General features: G+C 48.4%; 1 protein-coding gene across 1 annotated transcript in view; it reads left to right on the top strand.

Annotated features, from left to right (window-relative positions):
• Positions 1-17,725, top strand: part of arfip2b (ADP-ribosylation factor interacting protein 2b) — a 40,835-nt gene extending 23,110 nt beyond the window's left edge. The window contains exons 4-5 of the mRNA XM_031809089.1: positions 15,957-16,131; positions 16,600-17,725. Coding sequence (XP_031664949.1) covers positions 15,957-16,131; positions 16,600-16,755 — 331 coding nt within the window. The 3' untranslated portion in view covers positions 16,756-17,725. The remainder of the gene's footprint in view (positions 1-15,956; positions 16,132-16,599) is intronic.
• The last annotated feature ends 272 nt before the right edge of the window (positions 17,726-17,997 follow it).

The following is a 17,997-nucleotide window of genomic DNA, read 5'->3' as shown; positions in this document are numbered from 1 at the left end:
GGACTTGGTCTCTCGTCTCCTCTCTGTCAGGTTGGACTTGTCTCTCGTCTCCTCTCCGTCAGGTTGGAGTTGTCTCTCGTCTCCTCATCTCCTCTCTGTCAGGTTGGAGTTGTCTCTCGTCTCCTCCCTGTCAGGTTCGAGTTGTCTCTCGTCTCCTCTCTGTCAGGTTGGAGTTGTTTCTCGCCTTCTCTCCGTCAGGTTGGAGTTGTCTCTCGCCTTCTCTCTGTCAGGTTGGAGTTGTCTCGTTTCCTCTCTGTCAGGTTGGACTTGTCTATCGTCTCCTCTCTGTCAGATTGGACTTGTCTCTCGTCTCCTCTCTGTCAGGTTGGACTTGTCTCTCGTCTCCTCTCTGTCAGGTTGGACTTGTCTCTCGTCTCCTCTCTGTCAGGTTGGACTTGTCTCTCGTCTCCTCTCCGTCAGGTTGGACTTGTCTCTCGTCTCCTCATCTCCTCTCTGTCAGGTTGGAGTTGTCTCTCGCCTTCTCTTTGTCAGGTTGGAGTTGTCTCTCGTCTCCTCATCTCCTCTCTGTCAGGTTGGAGTTGTCTCTCGTCTCCTCTCTGTCAGGTTGGAGTTGTCTCTCGCCTTCTCTCTGTCAGGTTGGAGTTGTCTCTCGCCTTCTCTCTGTCAGGTTGGAGTTGTCTCTCGTCTTCTCTCTGTCAGGTTGGAGTTGTCTCTCGTCTCCTCTCTGTCAGGTTGGAGTTGTCTCTCGTCTCCTCTCCGTCAGGTTGGAGTTGTCTCTCGTCTCCTCATCTCCTCTCTGTCAGGTTGGAGTTGTCTCTCGTCTCCTCTCTGTCAGGTTGGAGTTGTCGCTCGTCTCCTCTCTGTCAGGTTGGAGTTGTCGCTCGTCTCCTCTCTGTCAAGTTGGACTTGTCTATCGTCTCCTCTCTGTCAGGTTGGAGTTGTCTCTCGCCTTCTCTCTGTCAGGTTGGAGTTGTTTCCTCTCTGTCAGGTTGGACTTGTCTATCGTCTCCTCTCTGTCAAGTTGGACTTGTCTATCGTCTCCTCTCTGTCAGGTTGGAGTTGTCTCTCGCCTTCTCTCTGTCAGGTTGGAGTTGTCTCTCATCTCCTCTCTGTCAGGTTGGAGTTGTCTCGTCTCCTCTCCGTCAGGTTGGAGTTGTCTCTCGTCTCCTCATCTCCTCTCTGTCAGGTTGGAGTTGTCTCTCGTCTCCTCTCTGTCAGGTTGGAGTTGTCTCTCGTCTCCTCTCTGTCAGGTTGGAGTTGTCGCTCGTCTCCTCTCTGTCAGGTTGGAGTTGTCGCTCGTCTCCTCTCTGTCAGGTTGGAGTTGTTTCGTCTCCTCTCCGTCAGGTTGGAGTTGTCTCTCGTCTCCTCTCCGTCAGGTAGGACTTGTCTCTCGTCTCCTCATCTCCTCTCTGTCAGGGGTGAGTTGTCTCTCGCCTTCTCTTTGTCAGGTTGGAGTTGTCTCTCGTCTCCTCTCTGTCAGGTTGGAGTTGTCTCTCGTCTCCTCTCTGTCAGGTTGGAGTTGTCTCTCGTCTCCTCTCTGTCAGGTTGGAGTTGTCTCTCGTCTCCTCTCTGTCAGGTTGGAGTTGTCTCTCGTCTTCTCTCTGTCAGGTTGGAGTTGTCTCCTCTCTGTCAGGTTGGAGTTGTCTCTCGTCTCCTCTCCGTCAGGTTGGAGTTGTCTCTCGTCTCCTCATCTCCTCTCTGTCAGGTTGGAGTTGTCTCTCGTCTCCTCTCTGTCAGGTTGGAGTTGTCTCTCGCCTTCTCTCTGTCAGGTTGGAGTTGTCTCTCGTCTTCTCTCTGTCAGGTTGGAGTTGTCTCCTCTCTGTCAGGTTGGAGTTGTCTCTCGTCTCCTCTCCGTCAGGTTGGAGTTGTCTCTCGTCTCCTCATCTCCTCTCTGTCAGGTTGGAGTTGTCTCTCGTCTCCTCTCTGTCAGGTTGGAGTTGTCGCCCGTCTCCTCTCTGTCAGGTTGGAGTTGTCGCTCGTCTCCTCTCTGTCAAGTTGGAGTTGTTTCCTCTCTGTCAGGTTGGAGTTGTCTCTCGCCTTCTCTCTGTCAGGTTGGAGTTGTCTCTCGTCTCCTCTCTGTCAGGTTGGAGTTGTCTCTCGTCTCCTCTCTGTCAGGTTGGAGTTGTCTCTCGTCTCCTCTCTGTCAGGTTGGAGTTGTCTCTCGTCTCCTCTCTGTCAGGTTGGAGTTGTTTCTCGCCTTCTCTCCGTCAGGTTGGAGTGGTCTCTCGCCTTCTCTCTGTCAGGTTGGAGTTGTCTCGTCTCCTCTCCGTCAGGTTGGAGTTGTCTCTCGTCTCCTCATCTCCTCTCTGTCAGGTTGGAGTTGACTCTCGTATCCTCTCCGTCAGGTTGGAGTTGTCTCTCGTCTCCTCATCTCCTCTCTGTCAGGTTGGAGTTGACTCTCGTATCCTCTCCGTCAGGTTGGAGTTGTCTCTCGTCTCCTCATCTCCTCTCTGTCAGGTTGGAGTTGTCTCTCGTCTCCTCTCTGTCAGGTTGGAGTTGTCTCTCGTCTCCTCTCTGTCAGGTTGGAGTTGTCTCTCGTCTCCTCTCTGTCAGGTTGGAGTTGTCTCTCGTCTCCTCTCTGTCAGGTTGGAGTTGTCTCTCGTCTCCTCTCTGTCAGGTTGGAGTTGTTTCTCGCCTTCTCTCTGTCAGGTTGGAGTTGTCTCGTCTCCTCTCCGTCAGGTTGGAGTTGTCTCTCGTCTCCTCATCGCCTCTCTGTCAGGTTGGAGTTGACTCTCGTATCCTCTCCGTCAGGTTGGAGTTGTCTCTCGTCTCCTCATCTCCTCTCTGTCAGGTTGGAGTTGTCTCTCGTCTCCTCTCTGTCAGGTTGGACTTGTCTCTCGTCTCCTCTCTGTCAGGTTGGACTTGTCTCTCGTATCCTCTCCGTCAGGTTGGAGTTGTCTCTCGTCTCCTCATCTCCTCTCTGTCAGGTTGGAGTTGTCTCTCGTCTCCTCTCTGTCAGGTTGGAGTTGTCTCTCGTCTCCTCTCTGTCAGGTTGGAGTTGTTTCTCGCCTTCTCTCCGTCAGGTTGGAGTTGTCTCTCGCCTTCTCTCTGTCAGGTTGGAGTTGTCTCTCGTCTCCTCTCCGTCAGGTTGGAGTTGTCTCTCGTCTCCTCTCCGTCAGGTTGAGTTGTCTCTCGTTTCCTCTCTGTCAGGTTGGAGTTGTCTCTCGTTTCCTCTCTGTCAGGTTGGAGTTGTCTCTCGTTTCCTCATCTCCTCTGTCAGGTTGGAGTTGTCTATCGTCTCCTCTCTGTCGGGTTGGAGTTGTCTCTCGTCTCCTCTCTGTCAGGTTGGACTTGTCTCTCGTCTCCTCTCTATCAGGTTGGACTTGTCTCTCGTCTCCTCTCTGTCAGGTTGGACTTGTCTCTCGTCTCCTCTCTGTCAGGTTGGACTTGTCTCTCGTCTCCTCTCTGTCAGGTTGGACTTGTCTCTCGTATCCTCTCCGTCAGGTTGGAGTTGTCTCTCGTCTCCTCATCTCCTCTCTGTCAGGTTGGAGTTGTCTCTCGTCTCCTCTCTGTCAGGTTGGAGTTGTCTCTCGTCTCCTCTCTCTCAGGTTGGAGTTGTCTCTCGCCTTCTCTCCGTCAGGTTGGAGTTGTCTCTCGCCTTCTCTCCGTCAGGTTGGAGTTGTCTCTCGCCTTCTCTCCGTCAGGTTGGAGTTGTCTCTCGCCTTCTCTCCGTCAGGTTGGAGTTGTCTCTCGCCTTCTCTCTGTCAGGTTGGAGTTGTCTCGTCTCCTCTCCGTCAGGTTGGAGTTGTCTCGTCTCCTCTCTGTCAGGTTGGACTTGTCTCTCGTCTCCTCTCTGTCAGGTTGGAGTTGACTCTCGTATCCTCTCCGTCAGGTTGGAGTTGTCTCTCGTCTCCTCATCTCCTCTCTGTCAGGTTGGAGTTGTCTCTCGTCTCCTCTCTGTCAGGTTGGAGTTGTCTCTCGTCTCCTCTCTGTCAGGTTGGAGTTGTCTCTCGTCTCCTCTCTGTCAGGTTGGAGTTGTCTCTCGTCTCCTCTCTGTCAGGTTGGAGTTGTCTCTCGTCTCCTCTCTGTCAGGTTGGAGTTGTTTCTCGCCTTCTCTCTGTCAGGTTGGAGTTGTCTCGTCTCCTCTCCGTCAGGTTGGAGTTGACTCTCGTATCCTCATCTCCTCTCTGTCAGGTTGGAGTTGTCTCTCGTCTCCTCTCTGTCAGGTTGGAGTTGTCTATCGTCTCCTCTGTCGGGTTGGAGTTGTCTCTCGTCTCCTCTCTGTCAGGTTGGACTTGTCTCTCGTCTCCTCTCTGTCAGGTTGGACTTGTCTCTCGTCTCCTCTCTGTCAGGTTGGACTTGTCTCTCGTCTCCTCTCCGTCAGGTTGGAGTTGTCTCTCGTCTCCTCATCTCCTCTCTGTCAGGTTGGAGTTGTCTCTCGTCTCCTCCCTGTCAGGTTCGAGTTGTCTCTCGTCTCCTCTCTGTCAGGTTGGAGTTGTTTCTCGCCTTCTCTCCGTCAGGTTGGAGTTGTCTCTCGCCTTCTCTCTGTCAGGTTGGAGTTGTCTCGTTTCCTCTCTGTCAGGTTGGACTTGTCTATCGTCTCCTCTCTGTCAGATTGGACTTGTCTCTCGTCTCCTCTCTGTCAGGTTGGACTTGTCTCTCGTCTCCTCTCTGTCAGGTTGGACTTGTCTCTCGTCTCCTCTCTGTCAGGTTGGACTTGTCTCTCGTCTCCTCTCCGTCAGGTTGGACTTGTCTCTCGTCTCCTCATCTCCTCTCTGTCAGGTTGGAGTTGTCTCTCGCCTTCTCTTTGTCAGGTTGGAGTTGTCTCTCGTCTCCTCATCTCCTCTCTGTCAGGTTGGAGTTGTCTCTCGTCTCCTCTCTGTCAGGTTGGAGTTGTCTCTCGCCTTCTCTCTGTCAGGTTGGAGTTGTCTCTCGCCTTCTCTCTGTCAGGTTGGAGTTGTCTCTCGTCTTCTCTCTGTCAGGTTGGAGTTGTCTCTCGTCTCCTCTCTGTCAGGTTGGAGTTGTCTCTCGTCTCCTCTCCGTCAGGTTGGAGTTGTCTCTCGTCTCCTCATCTCCTCTCTGTCAGGTTGGAGTTGTCTCTCGTCTCCTCTCTGTCAGGTTGGAGTTGTCGCTCGTCTCCTCTCTGTCAGGTTGGAGTTGTCGCTCGTCTCCTCTCTGTCAAGTTGGACTTGTCTATCGTCTCCTCTCTGTCAGGTTGGAGTTGTCTCTCGCCTTCTCTCTGTCAGGTTGGAGTTGTCTCTCATCTCCTCTCTGTCAGGTTGGAGTTGTCTCCTCTCCGTCAGGTTGGAGTTGTCTCTCGTCTCCTCATCTCCTCTCTGTCAGGTTGGAGTTGTCTCTCGTCTCCTCTCTGTCAGGTTGGAGTTGTCTCTCGTCTCCTCTCTGTCAGGTTGGAGTTGTCGCTCGTCTCCTCTCTGTCAGGTTGGAGTTGTCGCTCGTCTCCTCTCTGTCAAGTTGGACTTGTCTATCGTCTCCTCTCTGTCAGGTTGGAGTTGTCTCTCGCCTTCTCTCTGTCAGGTTGGAGTTGTTTCCTCTCTGTCAGGTTGGACTTGTCTATCGTCTCCTCTCTGTCAAGTTGGACTTGTCTATCGTCTCCTCTCTGTCAGGTTGGAGTTGTCTCTCGCCTTCTCTCTGTCAGGTTGGAGTTGTCTCTCATCTCCTCTCTGTCAGGTTGGAGTTGTCTCTCGTCTCCTCTCCGTCAGGTTGGAGTTGTCTCTCGTCTCCTCATCTCCTCTCTGTCAGGTTGGAGTTGTCTCTCGTCTCCTCTCTGTCAGGTTGGAGTTGTCTCTCGTCTCCTCTCCGTCAGGTTGGAGTTGTCTCTCGTCTCCTCTCCGTCAGGTTGGAGTTGTCTCTCGTCTCCTCATCTCCTCTCTGTCAGGTTGGAGTTGTCTCTCGTCTCCTCTCTGTCAGGTTGGAGTTGTCTCTCGTCTCCTCTCCGTCAGGTTGGACTTGTCTATCGTCTCCTCTCTGTCAGGTTGGAGTTGTCTCTCGCCTTCTCTCTGTCAGGTTGGAGTTGTCTCTCGCCTTCTCTCTGTCAGGTTGGAGTTGTCTCTCATCTCCTCTCTGTCAGGTTGGAGTTGTCTCGTCTCCTCTCCGTCAGGTTGGAGTTGTCTCTCGTCTCCTCATCTCCTCTCTGTCAGGTTGGAGTTGTCTCTCGTCTCCTCTCCGTCAGGTTGGAGTTGTCTCTCGTCTCCTCTCCGTCAGGTTGGAGTTGACTCTCGTATCCTCTCCGTCAGGTTGGAGTTGTCTCTCGTCTCCTCATCTCCTCTCTGTCAGGTTGGAGTTGTCTCTCGTCTCCTCTCTGTCAGGTTGGAGTTGTCTCTCGTCTCCTCTCTGTCAGGTTGGAGTTGTCTCTCGTCTCCTCTCTGTCAGGTTGGAGTTGTTTCTCATCTCCTCTCTGTCAGGTTGGAGTTGTCTCGTCTCCTCTCTGTCAGGTTGGAGTTGTCTCGTCTCCTCTCCGTCAGGTTGGAGTTGTCTCTCGTCTCCTCATCTCCTCTCTGTCAGGTTGGAGTTGTCTCTCGTCTCCTCTCCGTCAGGTTGGAGTTGTCTCTCGTCTCCTCTCCGTCAGGTTGGAGTTGACTCTCGTATCCTCTCCGTCAGGTTGGAGTTGTCTCTCGTCTCCTCATCTCCTCTCTGTCAGGTTGGAGTTGTCTCTCGTCTCCTCTCTGTCAGGTTGGAGTTGTCTCGTCTCCTCTCCGTCAGGTTGGAGTTGTCTCTCGTCTCCTCATCTCCTCTCTGTCAGGTTGGAGTTGTCTCTCGTCTCCTCTCTGTCAGGTTGGAGTTGTCTCTCGTCTCCTCTCCGTCAGGTTGGAGTTGTCTCTCGTCTCCTCTCCGTCAGGTTGGAGTTGACTCTCGTATCCTCTCCGTCAGGTTGGAGTTGTCTCTCGTCTCCTCATCTCCTCTCTGTCAGGTTGGAGTTGTCTCTCGTCTCCTCTCTGTCAGGTTGGAGTTGTCTCTCGTCTCCTCTCTGTCAGGTTGGAGTTGTTTCTCGCCTTCTCTCCGTCAGGTTGGAGTGGTCTCTCGTCTCCTCTCTGTCAGGTTGGAGTTGTTTCTCGCCTTCTCTCCGTCAGGTTGGAGTGGTCTCTCGTCTCCTCTCTGTCAGGTTGGAGTTGTCTCGTCTCCTCTCCGTCAGGTTGGAGTTGTCTCTCGTCTCCTCATCTCCTCTCTGTCAGGTTGGAGTTGACTCTCGTATCCTCTCCGTCAGGTTGGAGTTGTCTCTCGTCTCCTCATCTCCTCTGTCAGGTTGGAGTTGTCTCTCGTCTCCTCTCTGTCAGGTTGGAGTTGTCTCGTCTCCTCTCCGTCAGGTTGGAGTTGTCTCTCGTCTCCTCATCTCCTCTCTGTCAGGTTGGAGTTGACTCTCGTATCCTCTCCGTCAGGTTGGAGTTGTCTCTCGTCTCCTCATCTCCTCTGTCAGGTTGGAGTTGTCTCTCGTCTCCTCTCTGTCAGGTTGGAGTTGTCTCTCGTCTCCTCATCATCTATTTGGCAGGAGGTTAGGAAGGGCAGTGAGCACATAGCCTGTCTTCTCTTGAGAGCCATGTCTGCCTACGGCGGCCTTTCTCAATAGCAAGGCTATGCTCACTGAGTCTGTACATAGTCAAAGCTTTCCTTAATTTTGGGTCAGTTACAGTGGTCAGGTATTCTGCCACTGTGTACTCTCTGTTTAGGGCCAAATAGCAGTCTAGTTTGCTCAGTTTTTTGGTCATTCTTTCCAATGTGTCAAGTAATTATCTTTTTGTTTTCTCATGATTTGCTTGGGTCTAATTCTGCTGCTGTCCTGGGGCTCTGTGGGGTTTGTTTGTGTTTGTGAACAGAGTCCCAGGACCAGCTTGCTTGGGGGACTCTTCTCCAGGTTCATCTCTCTGTAGGTGATGGCTTTGTTGTGGAAGGTTTGGGAATCGCTTCCTTTTAGGTGGTTGTAGAATTTAACAACTCTTTTCTGGATTTTGATAAATAGTGGGTATCGGCCTAATTCTGCTCAGCATGCATTATTTGGTGTTCTACGTTGTACACGGAGGATATTTCTGCAGAATTCTGCATGCAGAGTCTCAATTTGGTGTTTGTCCCATTTTGTGAAGTCTTGGTTGGTGAGTGGACCTCAGACCTCACAACCATAAAGGGCAATGGGCTCTATGACTGATTCAAGTATTTTTAGCCAGATCCTAATTGGTATGTTGAAATGTATGTTCCTTTTGATGGCATAGAATGCCCTTCTTGCCTTGTCTCTCAGATCATTCAAAGCTTTGTGGAAGTTACCTGTGGCGCTGATGTTTAGGCCAAGGTTTGTATCGTTTTTTGTGTGCTCTAGTGCAACAGTGTCTAGATGGAATATGTATTTGTGGTCCTGGCGACTGGACCGTTTTTGGACCACCATTATTTTGGTCTTACTGAGATTTACTGTCAGGGCCCAGGTCTGACAGAATCTGTGCATAAGATCTAGGTGCTGCTGTAGGCCCTCCTTGGTTGGTGACGGAAGCACCAGATCATCAGCAAACAGTAGACGTTTGACTTCAGATTCTAGTAGGGGGAGGCCGGGTGCTGCAGACTGTTCTAGTGCCCGCGCCAATTCATTGATATATATGTTGAAGAGGGTGGGGCTTAAGCTGCATCCCTGTCTCACCCCACGACCCTGAGGAAAGAAATATATGGGTTTTTTTGCCAATTTTAACTGCACACTTGTTGTTTGTTTACATGGATTTTATAATGTCGTATGTTTTACCCCCAACACTACTTTCCATCAATTCGTATAACAGAACCTCATGCCAGATTGAGTCGAAGGATTTTCTGAAATCAACAAAGCATGACTTTGCCTTTGTTTGGGTGTCAATTAGGGTGTGCAGGGTGAATACATGGTCTGTTGCATGTAATTTGGTAAAAAGCCAATTTGACATTTGCCCAGTACATTGTTTTCACTGAGGAAATGTACGAGTCTGCTGTTAATGATAATGCAAAGGATTTTCCCACGGTTACTGTTTATGCATATTCCACGGTAGTTATTGGGTCAAATTTGTCTCCACTTTTGTGGATTGGGGTGATCAGTCCTTGGTTCCAAATATTGGGGAAGATGCCAGAGCTAAGTATGATGTTAAAGAGTTTTAGTATAGCCAATTGGAATTTGTGGTCTGTATTTTATCATTTCATTGAGGATACCATCAATACCACAGGCCTTTTTGGATTGGAGGGTTTTTATGTTGTCCTGTAGTTCATTCAATGTAATTGGAGAATCCAGTGGGTTCTGGAATCCAGTGGGTTCTGGAATCCAGTGGGTTGTGGAATCCAGTGGGTTCTGGTCTTTAATAACTGATTCTAAGATTTGTATTTGATCATGTATATGGTTTTGCTCTTCTTTGTTATAGAGCCAATCAGATTGGAGAAGTGGTTTACCCAGACATCTCCATTTTGGATAGATAATTCTTCGTGTTGTTGTTTGTTTAGTGTTTTCCAATTTTCCCAGAAGTGGTTAGAGTCTATGGATTCTTCAATTACATTGAGCTGATTTCTGACATGCTGTTCCTTCTTTTTCCGTAGTGTATTTCTGTATTGTTTTTGTGATTCACCATAGTGAAGGCGTAGACTCAGGTTTTCTGGGTCTCTATGTTTTTGGTTGGACAGGTTTCTCAAGTTCTTTCTTAGGTTTTTGCATTCTTCATCAAACCATTTGTCATTGTTGTTTCTTCAGGGGGCTATAGGTAGCACACAGGAGGAAATGTTTCTCTCTTAATATAATTTCCTTTTGAATATCAAATGTTATTTGTTCCATGCGCCGAATACTACAACCTTACAGTGAAATGCTTACGTACAAACCCCTAACCAACCAACCCCTAACCAACCAACCCCTAACCAACCAACCCCTAACCAACCAACCCCTAACCAACCAACCCCCAACCAACAAACCCCTAACCAACAAACCCCTAACCAACCAACCCCTAACCAACCAACCCCTAGCCAACAAACCCCTAACCAACCAACCCCTAACCAACCAACCCCTAGCCAACCAACCCCTAACCAACCAACCAACCCCTAACCAACCAACCAACCCCTAACCAACCAACCCCTAACCAACCAACCCCTAACCAACCAACCCCTAGCCAACAAACCCCTAGCCAAACACGCCCTTCTATTCTCACTCAGTGGCCACGCCCAAGTGAACAGACATTGGTTGGAGAGGGATGAAACACGCCCTTCTATTCTCACTCAGTGGCCACGCCCAAGTGAACAGACATTGGTTGGAGAGGGATGAAACACGCCCTTCTATTCTCACTCAGTGGCCACGCCCAAGTGAACAGACATTGGTTGGAGAGGGATGAAACACGCCCTTCTATTCTCACTCAGTGGCCACGCCCAAGTGAACAGACATTGGTTGGAGAGGGATGAAACACGCCCTTCTCTGTCACGATCGTCGTATGGAGTAGACCAAAGGTGTGAATCTTTTATTGAATGACGAAAAAACACGAACACTTAAACAAAAACAAGAAAACTAACGCGACGCTATGACAACGAGTGCAGACACAGGCAACTACACATAGACAATAACCCACCAACTACAATACAACACAGGCTACCTAAATATGGTTCCCAATCAGAGACAACAACAAACACCTGTCACTGATTGAGAACCATATCAGGCCAAAACACATAGAAATAGACAAACTAGACATACAACAGAATGCCCACTCCTATCCACACCCTGACCAAACAAAACATAGAAACAAACAACGCAAATCATGGTCAGTGTAACATTCTCTTCTCCAGTATAAAAGCGTCCGTGACTCAATTCACGTCGGACTGAGCAGGGTGAGCTGTGGTTGCGAATGGTCGAAAACCAACTCTACATAACAAAATGTACATGAGACCACGCTGGAAGGATCAATTTCTAGTAGACTAGCCAGAATTCAGCACGAGCTGATTATGGCAAAATGGTATGAACTTTGAACTCTTATTCATTAAAGAAGAAGTGATGCATCCTAGAAGTCGAGTTACCCGCCTGCAGCTGTAAATTCTTCAAAGGATCTCTGCTGGGCAAACCAGTCTTCCATCTTCGTCCCATCTGTCGAAGCGCAGCTCAGAGTAAATATGCATCTTTCATTTTCCTTTTCTGAATGGGCCGTTATTAGAATGCATACGATTCTGTATTTACGGTAGCATAGCTTCATAAGGTCCGATAGAGACCCAATCCCCTTTGTCCCTCAGTCTTCCCGCTCTTTCATTCAAACCCAACCCCCTTTCTTTGTGTAACCAGCCATCATATCGGTTTTGTCCGCTAAGGGACTTTTTCTTTTATGACATGATTAGTAATCGATTTATGATCCATCCTGTGTATATGTAATTCTGTGATTTATTTAGGTGTTTAGTAAATAAATAATTAAGCCAATTTTGTTATTGCTGATTCAACTTATTAGCCAGGGTTCGTGAAGATATCCAAGAATTTTACGTCGTTCCGATGAGACTGAATAATTGACTGCTATTGATATAAAAGATATTCAGATCTTTAAGAGTTTATTCGGAAGACCGCAGCTCTATAAACACTCTTCCGTGGTGCCCCAGGTTGTTAACGAGTTAATTGTTGCATGGTTTAATTCAATCACATAAACAATCAAACGTTAGGTAATCGATTTGATAAAATAGCTTGTCATATAATGTAATCAGTCAGAGACACGACAGTAGCCATTTGATTAGGTGTTCAGGAGTCTTATGGCTTGGGGGTAGAAGCTGTTTAGAAGCCTCTTGGACCTAGACTTGGCGCTCTGTTACCGCTTGTCATGTGGTAGCAGAGAAAACAGTCTATGACTAAGGCGGCTGTAGTCTTTGGTGATATTATTTTTTTTTTTTAGAGCCTTCCTCTGACACCGCCTGGTATAGAGGTCCTGGATGGCAGGAAGCTTGGCCCCAGTGATGTACTGGGCCGGTTGCACTACGGAGGCCGAGTAGTTGCCATACCAGGCGGTGATGCAACCAGTCAGGCAGGATGCTCTCGATGGTGTAGCTGTAGAACCTTTTGAGGCTCTGAGGACCCATGCCAAATCTTTTCAGTCTCCTGAGGGGGAATAGGTTTTGTTGTGCCCTTTTCATGACTATCTTGGTGTGTTTGGACCATGTTAGTTTGGTGGTGATGTGGACACCAAGGAGCTTGAAGCTCTCACCCTGCTCCACTGCAGCCCCGTGCTCGGTCCTCCTTTTCCTGTAGTCCACAATCATCTCTATTGTCTTGATCACGTTTAGGGAGAGGTTGTTGTCCTGGCACCGCACGGCCAGGTCTCTGACCTCCTCCCTATAGGCTGTCTCATCGTTGTCAGTGATCAGACCTACCACTCTTGTCATCGGCAAACTTAATAATGGTGTTGAAGTCGTGCCTGGCCGTGCGGTTATGAGTGAACAGGGAGTACAGGAGGGGACTGAGCACCAACCCCCGAGGGGTCCCTGTGTTGAGGATCAGCGTGGCGGATGTGTTGTTACCTACCCTTACCACCTGGGGGCGGTCCGTCACGAAGTCCAGGATCCAGTTGCAGAGGGAGGTGTTCAGTCCCAGGGTCCTTAGCTTAGTGATGAACTTTGTGGGCACTATGGTGTTGAATGCTGAGCGGTAGTCAATGAATAGCATTCTCACATAAGTGTTCCTTTGTCCAGGTGGGAAAGGGCAGTGTGGAGTGCAATAGAGATTGCATCATCTGTGGATCTGTTGGGGCGGTATGCAAATTGGAGTGGGTCTAGGGTTTCTGGGATAATGGTGTTGATGTGAGCCATTACCAGCCTTTCAAAGAACTTCATGGCTACAGCCGTGAGTGCTCCGGGTCTGTAGTCGTTTAGGCAGGTTACCTGTGTTGTCGAGACTGTCGTCACCTCTCTAGTGGGTTGTTCTCTGTCACACGCCACCCCTCTCAACCTCTCTTCCAGCAGTCTGATCCTCTCCTCTAGTGCTATGTGTTGCTGCTTTTTCTCCTGTTGAAGTTATCTCACTACAGTCCAGCGTGCAGATATCTCTCTCTCTCCAGTGGTGGTGGTGTTGTGCTGACTGGAGTGCTTCAGCTGCCTTACCTCCAGCTGGGTGAAGTTATCCCTGTTTTCAGTGATGGATTAGTACTCTGTGCTGGGAGGTTGACTTTCCGCTGGGGGTGACTCGTCTGTGGGGTTATATAATGAAGAGGTCTGGTCTGACCCGCTCGGGGTGGCTCGTCTGTGGGGTTATATAATGAAGAGGTCTGGTCTGACCCGCTCGGGGTGGCTCGTCTGTGGGGTTATATAATGAAGAGGTCTGGTCTGACCCGCTCGGGGTGGGGGGTATCTTTCTCAAGGGAGAGCTTCTCCTGCTGGGCTAATTCTTTGATTAGGTGAAAGTCCAGCTGAAACTGTTTGGGGGTTACCCTGCACCATTACTGTTCTGGACTTATATTTATATTAGCTGACTCAGAGTCCTCGTTGTCTAATATCCTGAGTTTCCACCCCTCGTTAACACCCCCCCTCTTAATAAATATAGCACTGCGTCATGCCGAGGGATGGTCTGTGTGGAAGATAAGGTTGCTGATGTTCCCATTTTTGTAATAGTCAGCAAAAAGTATCTCTTGATTTTCCATAAGGAGCTTCATTTTGTACTATTTTTGTGTCTTATCATTCTTTACATGCACAGGGTACTGCATTTTAATTACCTCTGAACAGCAGGAGGCAGCTTCTAAGGCCTCTCCATTTGGTTGGAGTAGACTGTGTGACTCTCCTGCCATTTGGTTGGGCTAATGGGCTTTTACACTTCTCACTTGACACGTCTGTGCTAATTGAAGTTGTATCAAACTTGGTAGCCTTAACTTAGCATTAATTCCTTTTATAAAGTAAAATATATCTTTGTAATGTATTTTTCTTCATTTTCTTCTTGGCTTTTTCAGACTAAACATTACTCACTCAGTTCCAGGTTGGATGGTGTTTTCAGGTTTCTGTTGTTTTCCACAGCATTTGCTGTATATCTTGGGAATGATAATCGTTGGAAGTTGTAAGCCTTCCAGGTTATTCTGTAATTCCGTCCAAAATCAGGTTGTAGGTTTTGAGTTTTGATTTGGAGTGAATGTTATTTTGTAGAGGGTAGTATCCTGTATGTGTCCTGGTGACATAGTGTTGTAGAGGGTAGTATCCTGTATGTGTCCTGGTGACATAGTGTTGTAGAGGGTAGTATCCTGTATGTGTCCTGGTGACATAGTGTTGTAGAGGGTAGTATCCTGTATGTGTCCTGGTGACATAGTGTTGTAGAGGGTAGTATCCTGTATGTGTCCTGGTGACATAGTGTTGTAGAGGGTAGTATCCTGTATGTGTCCTGGTGACATAGTGTTGTAGAGGGTAGTATCCTGTATGTGTCCTGGTGACATAGTGTTGTAGAGGGTAGTATCCTGTATGTGTCCTGGTGACATAGTGTTGTAGAGGGTAGTATCCTGTATGTGTCCTGGTGACATAGTGTTGTAGAGGGTAGTATCCTGTATGTGTCCTGGTGACATAGTGTTGTAGAGGGTAGTATCCTGTATGTGTCCTGGTGACATAGTGTTGTAGAGGGTAGTATCCTGTATGTGTCCTGGTGACATAGTGTTGTAGAGGGTAGTATCCTGTATGTGTCCTGGTGACATAGTGTTGTAGAGGGTAGTATCCTGTATGTGTCCTGGTGACATAGTGTTGTAGAGGGTAGTATCCTGTATGTGTCCTGGTGACATAGTGTTGTAGAGGGTAGTATCCTGTATGTGTCCTGGTGACATAGTGTTGTAGAGGGTAGTATCCTGTATGTGTCCTGGTGACATAGTGTTGTAGAGGGTAGTATCCTGTATGTGTCCTGGTGACATAGTGTTGTAGAGGGTAGTATCCTGTATATGTCCTGGTGACATAGTGTTGTAGAGGGTAGTATCCTGTATATGTCCTGGTGACATAGTGTTGTAGAGGGTAGTATCCTGTATATGTCCTGGTGACATAGTGTTGTAGAGGGTAGTATCCTGTATATGTCCTGGTGACATAGTGTTGTAGAGGGTAGTATCCTGTATATGTCCTGGTGACATAGTGTTGTAGAGGGTAGTATCCTGTATATGTCCTGGTGACATAGTGTTGTAGAGGGTAGTATCCTGTATATGTCCTGGTGACATAGTGTTGTAGAGGGTAGTATCCTGTATAAATCCAGTTTATCTAAAACTATATTTTTAAGAACATGTTGAAAAATACAATCTCTCTCTCTGTCTCTCTCTCTCTCTCTGTCTCTCTGTTTCTCTGTCTCTGTCTCTCTCTCTCTCTCTGTCTCTCTGTTTCTCTGTCTCTCTCTCTCTCTCTCTGTCTCTCTCTCTGTCTCTGTCTCTCTCTCTGTCTCTCTGTTTCTCTGTCTCTCTCTCTCTCTCTCTCTCTCTGTCTCTCTCTCTGTCTCTCTGTTTCTCTGTTTCTCTGTTTCTCTCTCTCTCTGTCTCTCTCTCTGTCTCTCTCTCTTACTCTCTCTGTCTCTCTCTGTCTCTGTCTGTCTCTGTCTCTCCCTCTCTGTCTCTCCCTCTCTGTCTCTCCCTCTGTCTCTCTCAACGAAAAACAAGTTAAGCTTTCTTATTAATTAACCCAAAAATCAGTAGTTACATCTAGTTGTTAATCAAAGTTAGCTGGCTAACTCATTGATCCTGCTATGCAGTGCACCCCTCAGGGTAGATTTAGCAGAGTTGAGTTTGATGGGTTATAGCTCATGTCTCTCTCTCTCTGACAGGTTGGAGTATGATGGGTTATAGCTCATGTCTCTTCTCTCTCTCTGACAGGTTGGAGTATGATGGGTTATAGCTCATGTCTCTTCTCTCTCTCTGACAGGTTGGAGTATGAGGGGTTATAGCTCATGTCTCTTCTCTCTGGCAGGTTGGAGTATGAGGGGTTAGAGCTCATGTCTCTTCTCTCTCTCTGACAGGTTGGAGTATGAGGGGTTATAGCTCATGTCTCTTCTCTCTCTCTGACAGGTTGGAGTATGAGGGGTTATAGCTCATGTCTCTTCTCTCTCTCTGACAGGTTGGAGTATGAGGGGTTATAGCTCATGTCTCTTCTCTCTTCTCTCTCTCTGACAGGTTGGAGTATGATGCGTACAGGGCAGACCTAGAGGAGTTAAGCGTTGGACCCAGGGATGTGGTGAACATGGCCCGTATAGATACAGCCCAGGAGCAGTACCAGATCCACAAGGACAAATATGAACGTCTTCGCTCCGACGTCACTATCAAACTCAACTTCCTGGATGAAAACAAGGTGGGATACACATCCTTGTTCCTCTTTTGTTCTTCTCTTATTCCATCTCTGCATCACACCTCTAGACAAGTACACACACACACACAGACAGGCAATGACACGAGCACTCAGACAGAGGCCTGTCTGTATCTCTCTTTTGCGTATCAGTGTGTTGATCCCTCTCGCTCGTCCTCTCTCTCGCCCCTTTTTCTCTCGCTCCTCTCTCTCTGGCCTCTCGCTCCTCTCTCTCTCGCCTCTCTCTCTCTCGCCTCTCTCTCTCTCTTGCCTCTCTCTCTCTCTTGCCTCTCTCTCGCTCGCCTCTCTCGCTCGCCTCTCTCGCTCGCTCCTTTCGCTCTCTCTCTCCCGCTCCTTTCTCTCTCTCTCTCTCTCTCTCTCTCGCTCGCCTCTCTCGCTCCTTTCTCTCTCTCTCTCTCTCCCCCGCCTCTCTCTCTCGCTCCTTTCTCTCTCTCTCTCGCTCTCTCGCTCCAGGTAAAGGTGATGCATAAACAGCTGCTCCTGTTCCATAATGCCATCTCAGCGTACTTTGCTGGGAACCAGCAGCAGTTGGAGCAGACCCTGAAGCAGTTCAACATCAAGCTGAGGCCCCCAGGGGCTGACAAACCCTCCTGGCTTGAGGAACCATGAGGGAGGGAGCCACAGGAGACAGGGCAGCCCAGGAGAGGCCCTCTTAACCTGGGAAACAGCGGACCCCCCAAACCCTTACTATCCACTACAGTGGACCACGGACGGACAGGACTACGTAGAGATGGATGGATGGATGAATGGGCCAAGGGCCTTGTATCTATAGAGGACTGTGTCACAATCAGGGACTTGTCTTATTTTCCTCTCTTTCATGATCTCTCCTTTTCTCTCTTTATCCACAAATCCTCTCTCTCTGAGAGGGGAGGGGAGGGGAGGGGATTTGGGTATAATATATTATCTCCAGTCCTCTATGTAAGTGATAAAGCCCGAGAAGCCCGTGTTTGGAGGATATATTGGCACTGGTGTTGTTAGACCCCGAGACTTGAGTCGTATATATCCTCCAAAACACCGGCTTCTCTGGCATTATCACTTTTACACAACGGGTTACCAACACATTCAAATGATGATTGACATATTTTCATTAAACATTATTTTGATGAATTTATTCACACTATTTCGTCCTTAAACACAAGATATTTATATAGTCCAGACACAAAATCTATGGTTGCTACCCAAGCCAGCGGGTCGTTCGTTCTATCGGTTCGGCTGCCAGAGACGCGACCCAGTCGTTCCTTCTAAATGCTCCATTGCCATACTGGCTAGCTTGCTAGCTACTCCATACTGGCTAGCTTGCTAGCTACTCCATACTGGCTAGCTACTCCATACTGGCTAGCTTGCTAGCTACTCCATACTGGCTAGCAAGTGCAGCCAGAATAACAACAAAGTAGCTGTTTTCTAGTTAGATTTCTTTGGATACAACCATAACAATGAACTAATAATGCCAATTTTGCCTGGCAGAGAAAATGTGCTCTCTTGTCAGGACACTGTTAAGACAAAAGAAATACAATCCATGACATCAATTTGAACTGATGTTAATAAATGAAATCCACCACAGCTGAGATAGCTATATCTACTTATTGTCACTTATTGTCACATTTATCTGTACATTCCCCCGGATGGTGTATTTGGTGGAAATATCTGTCTGTGCTACTGCTATTGCTGCCACGCTTCAGCTTTTAGGGTGTTGATGATGCTGCAGTGTTCTCTTGGGTTTCAGTGTTCTCTTGGGTTTCAGTGTTCTCTTGGGTTTCAGTGTTCTCTTGGGTTTCAGTGTTCTCTTGGGTTTCAGTGTTCTCTTGGGTTTCAGTGTTCTCTTGGTTTTCAGTGTTCTCTTGGTTATTTTTT

Source organism: Oncorhynchus kisutch, linkage group LG29, assembly GCF_002021735.2.
Source record: "Oncorhynchus kisutch isolate 150728-3 linkage group LG29, Okis_V2, whole genome shotgun sequence".
NCBI classification, from domain to species: domain Eukaryota; kingdom Metazoa; phylum Chordata; class Actinopteri; order Salmoniformes; family Salmonidae; genus Oncorhynchus; species Oncorhynchus kisutch.
Note: the sequence above shows the minus strand (reverse complement) of the source record. Positions and strands in the feature narration are given on the sequence as shown.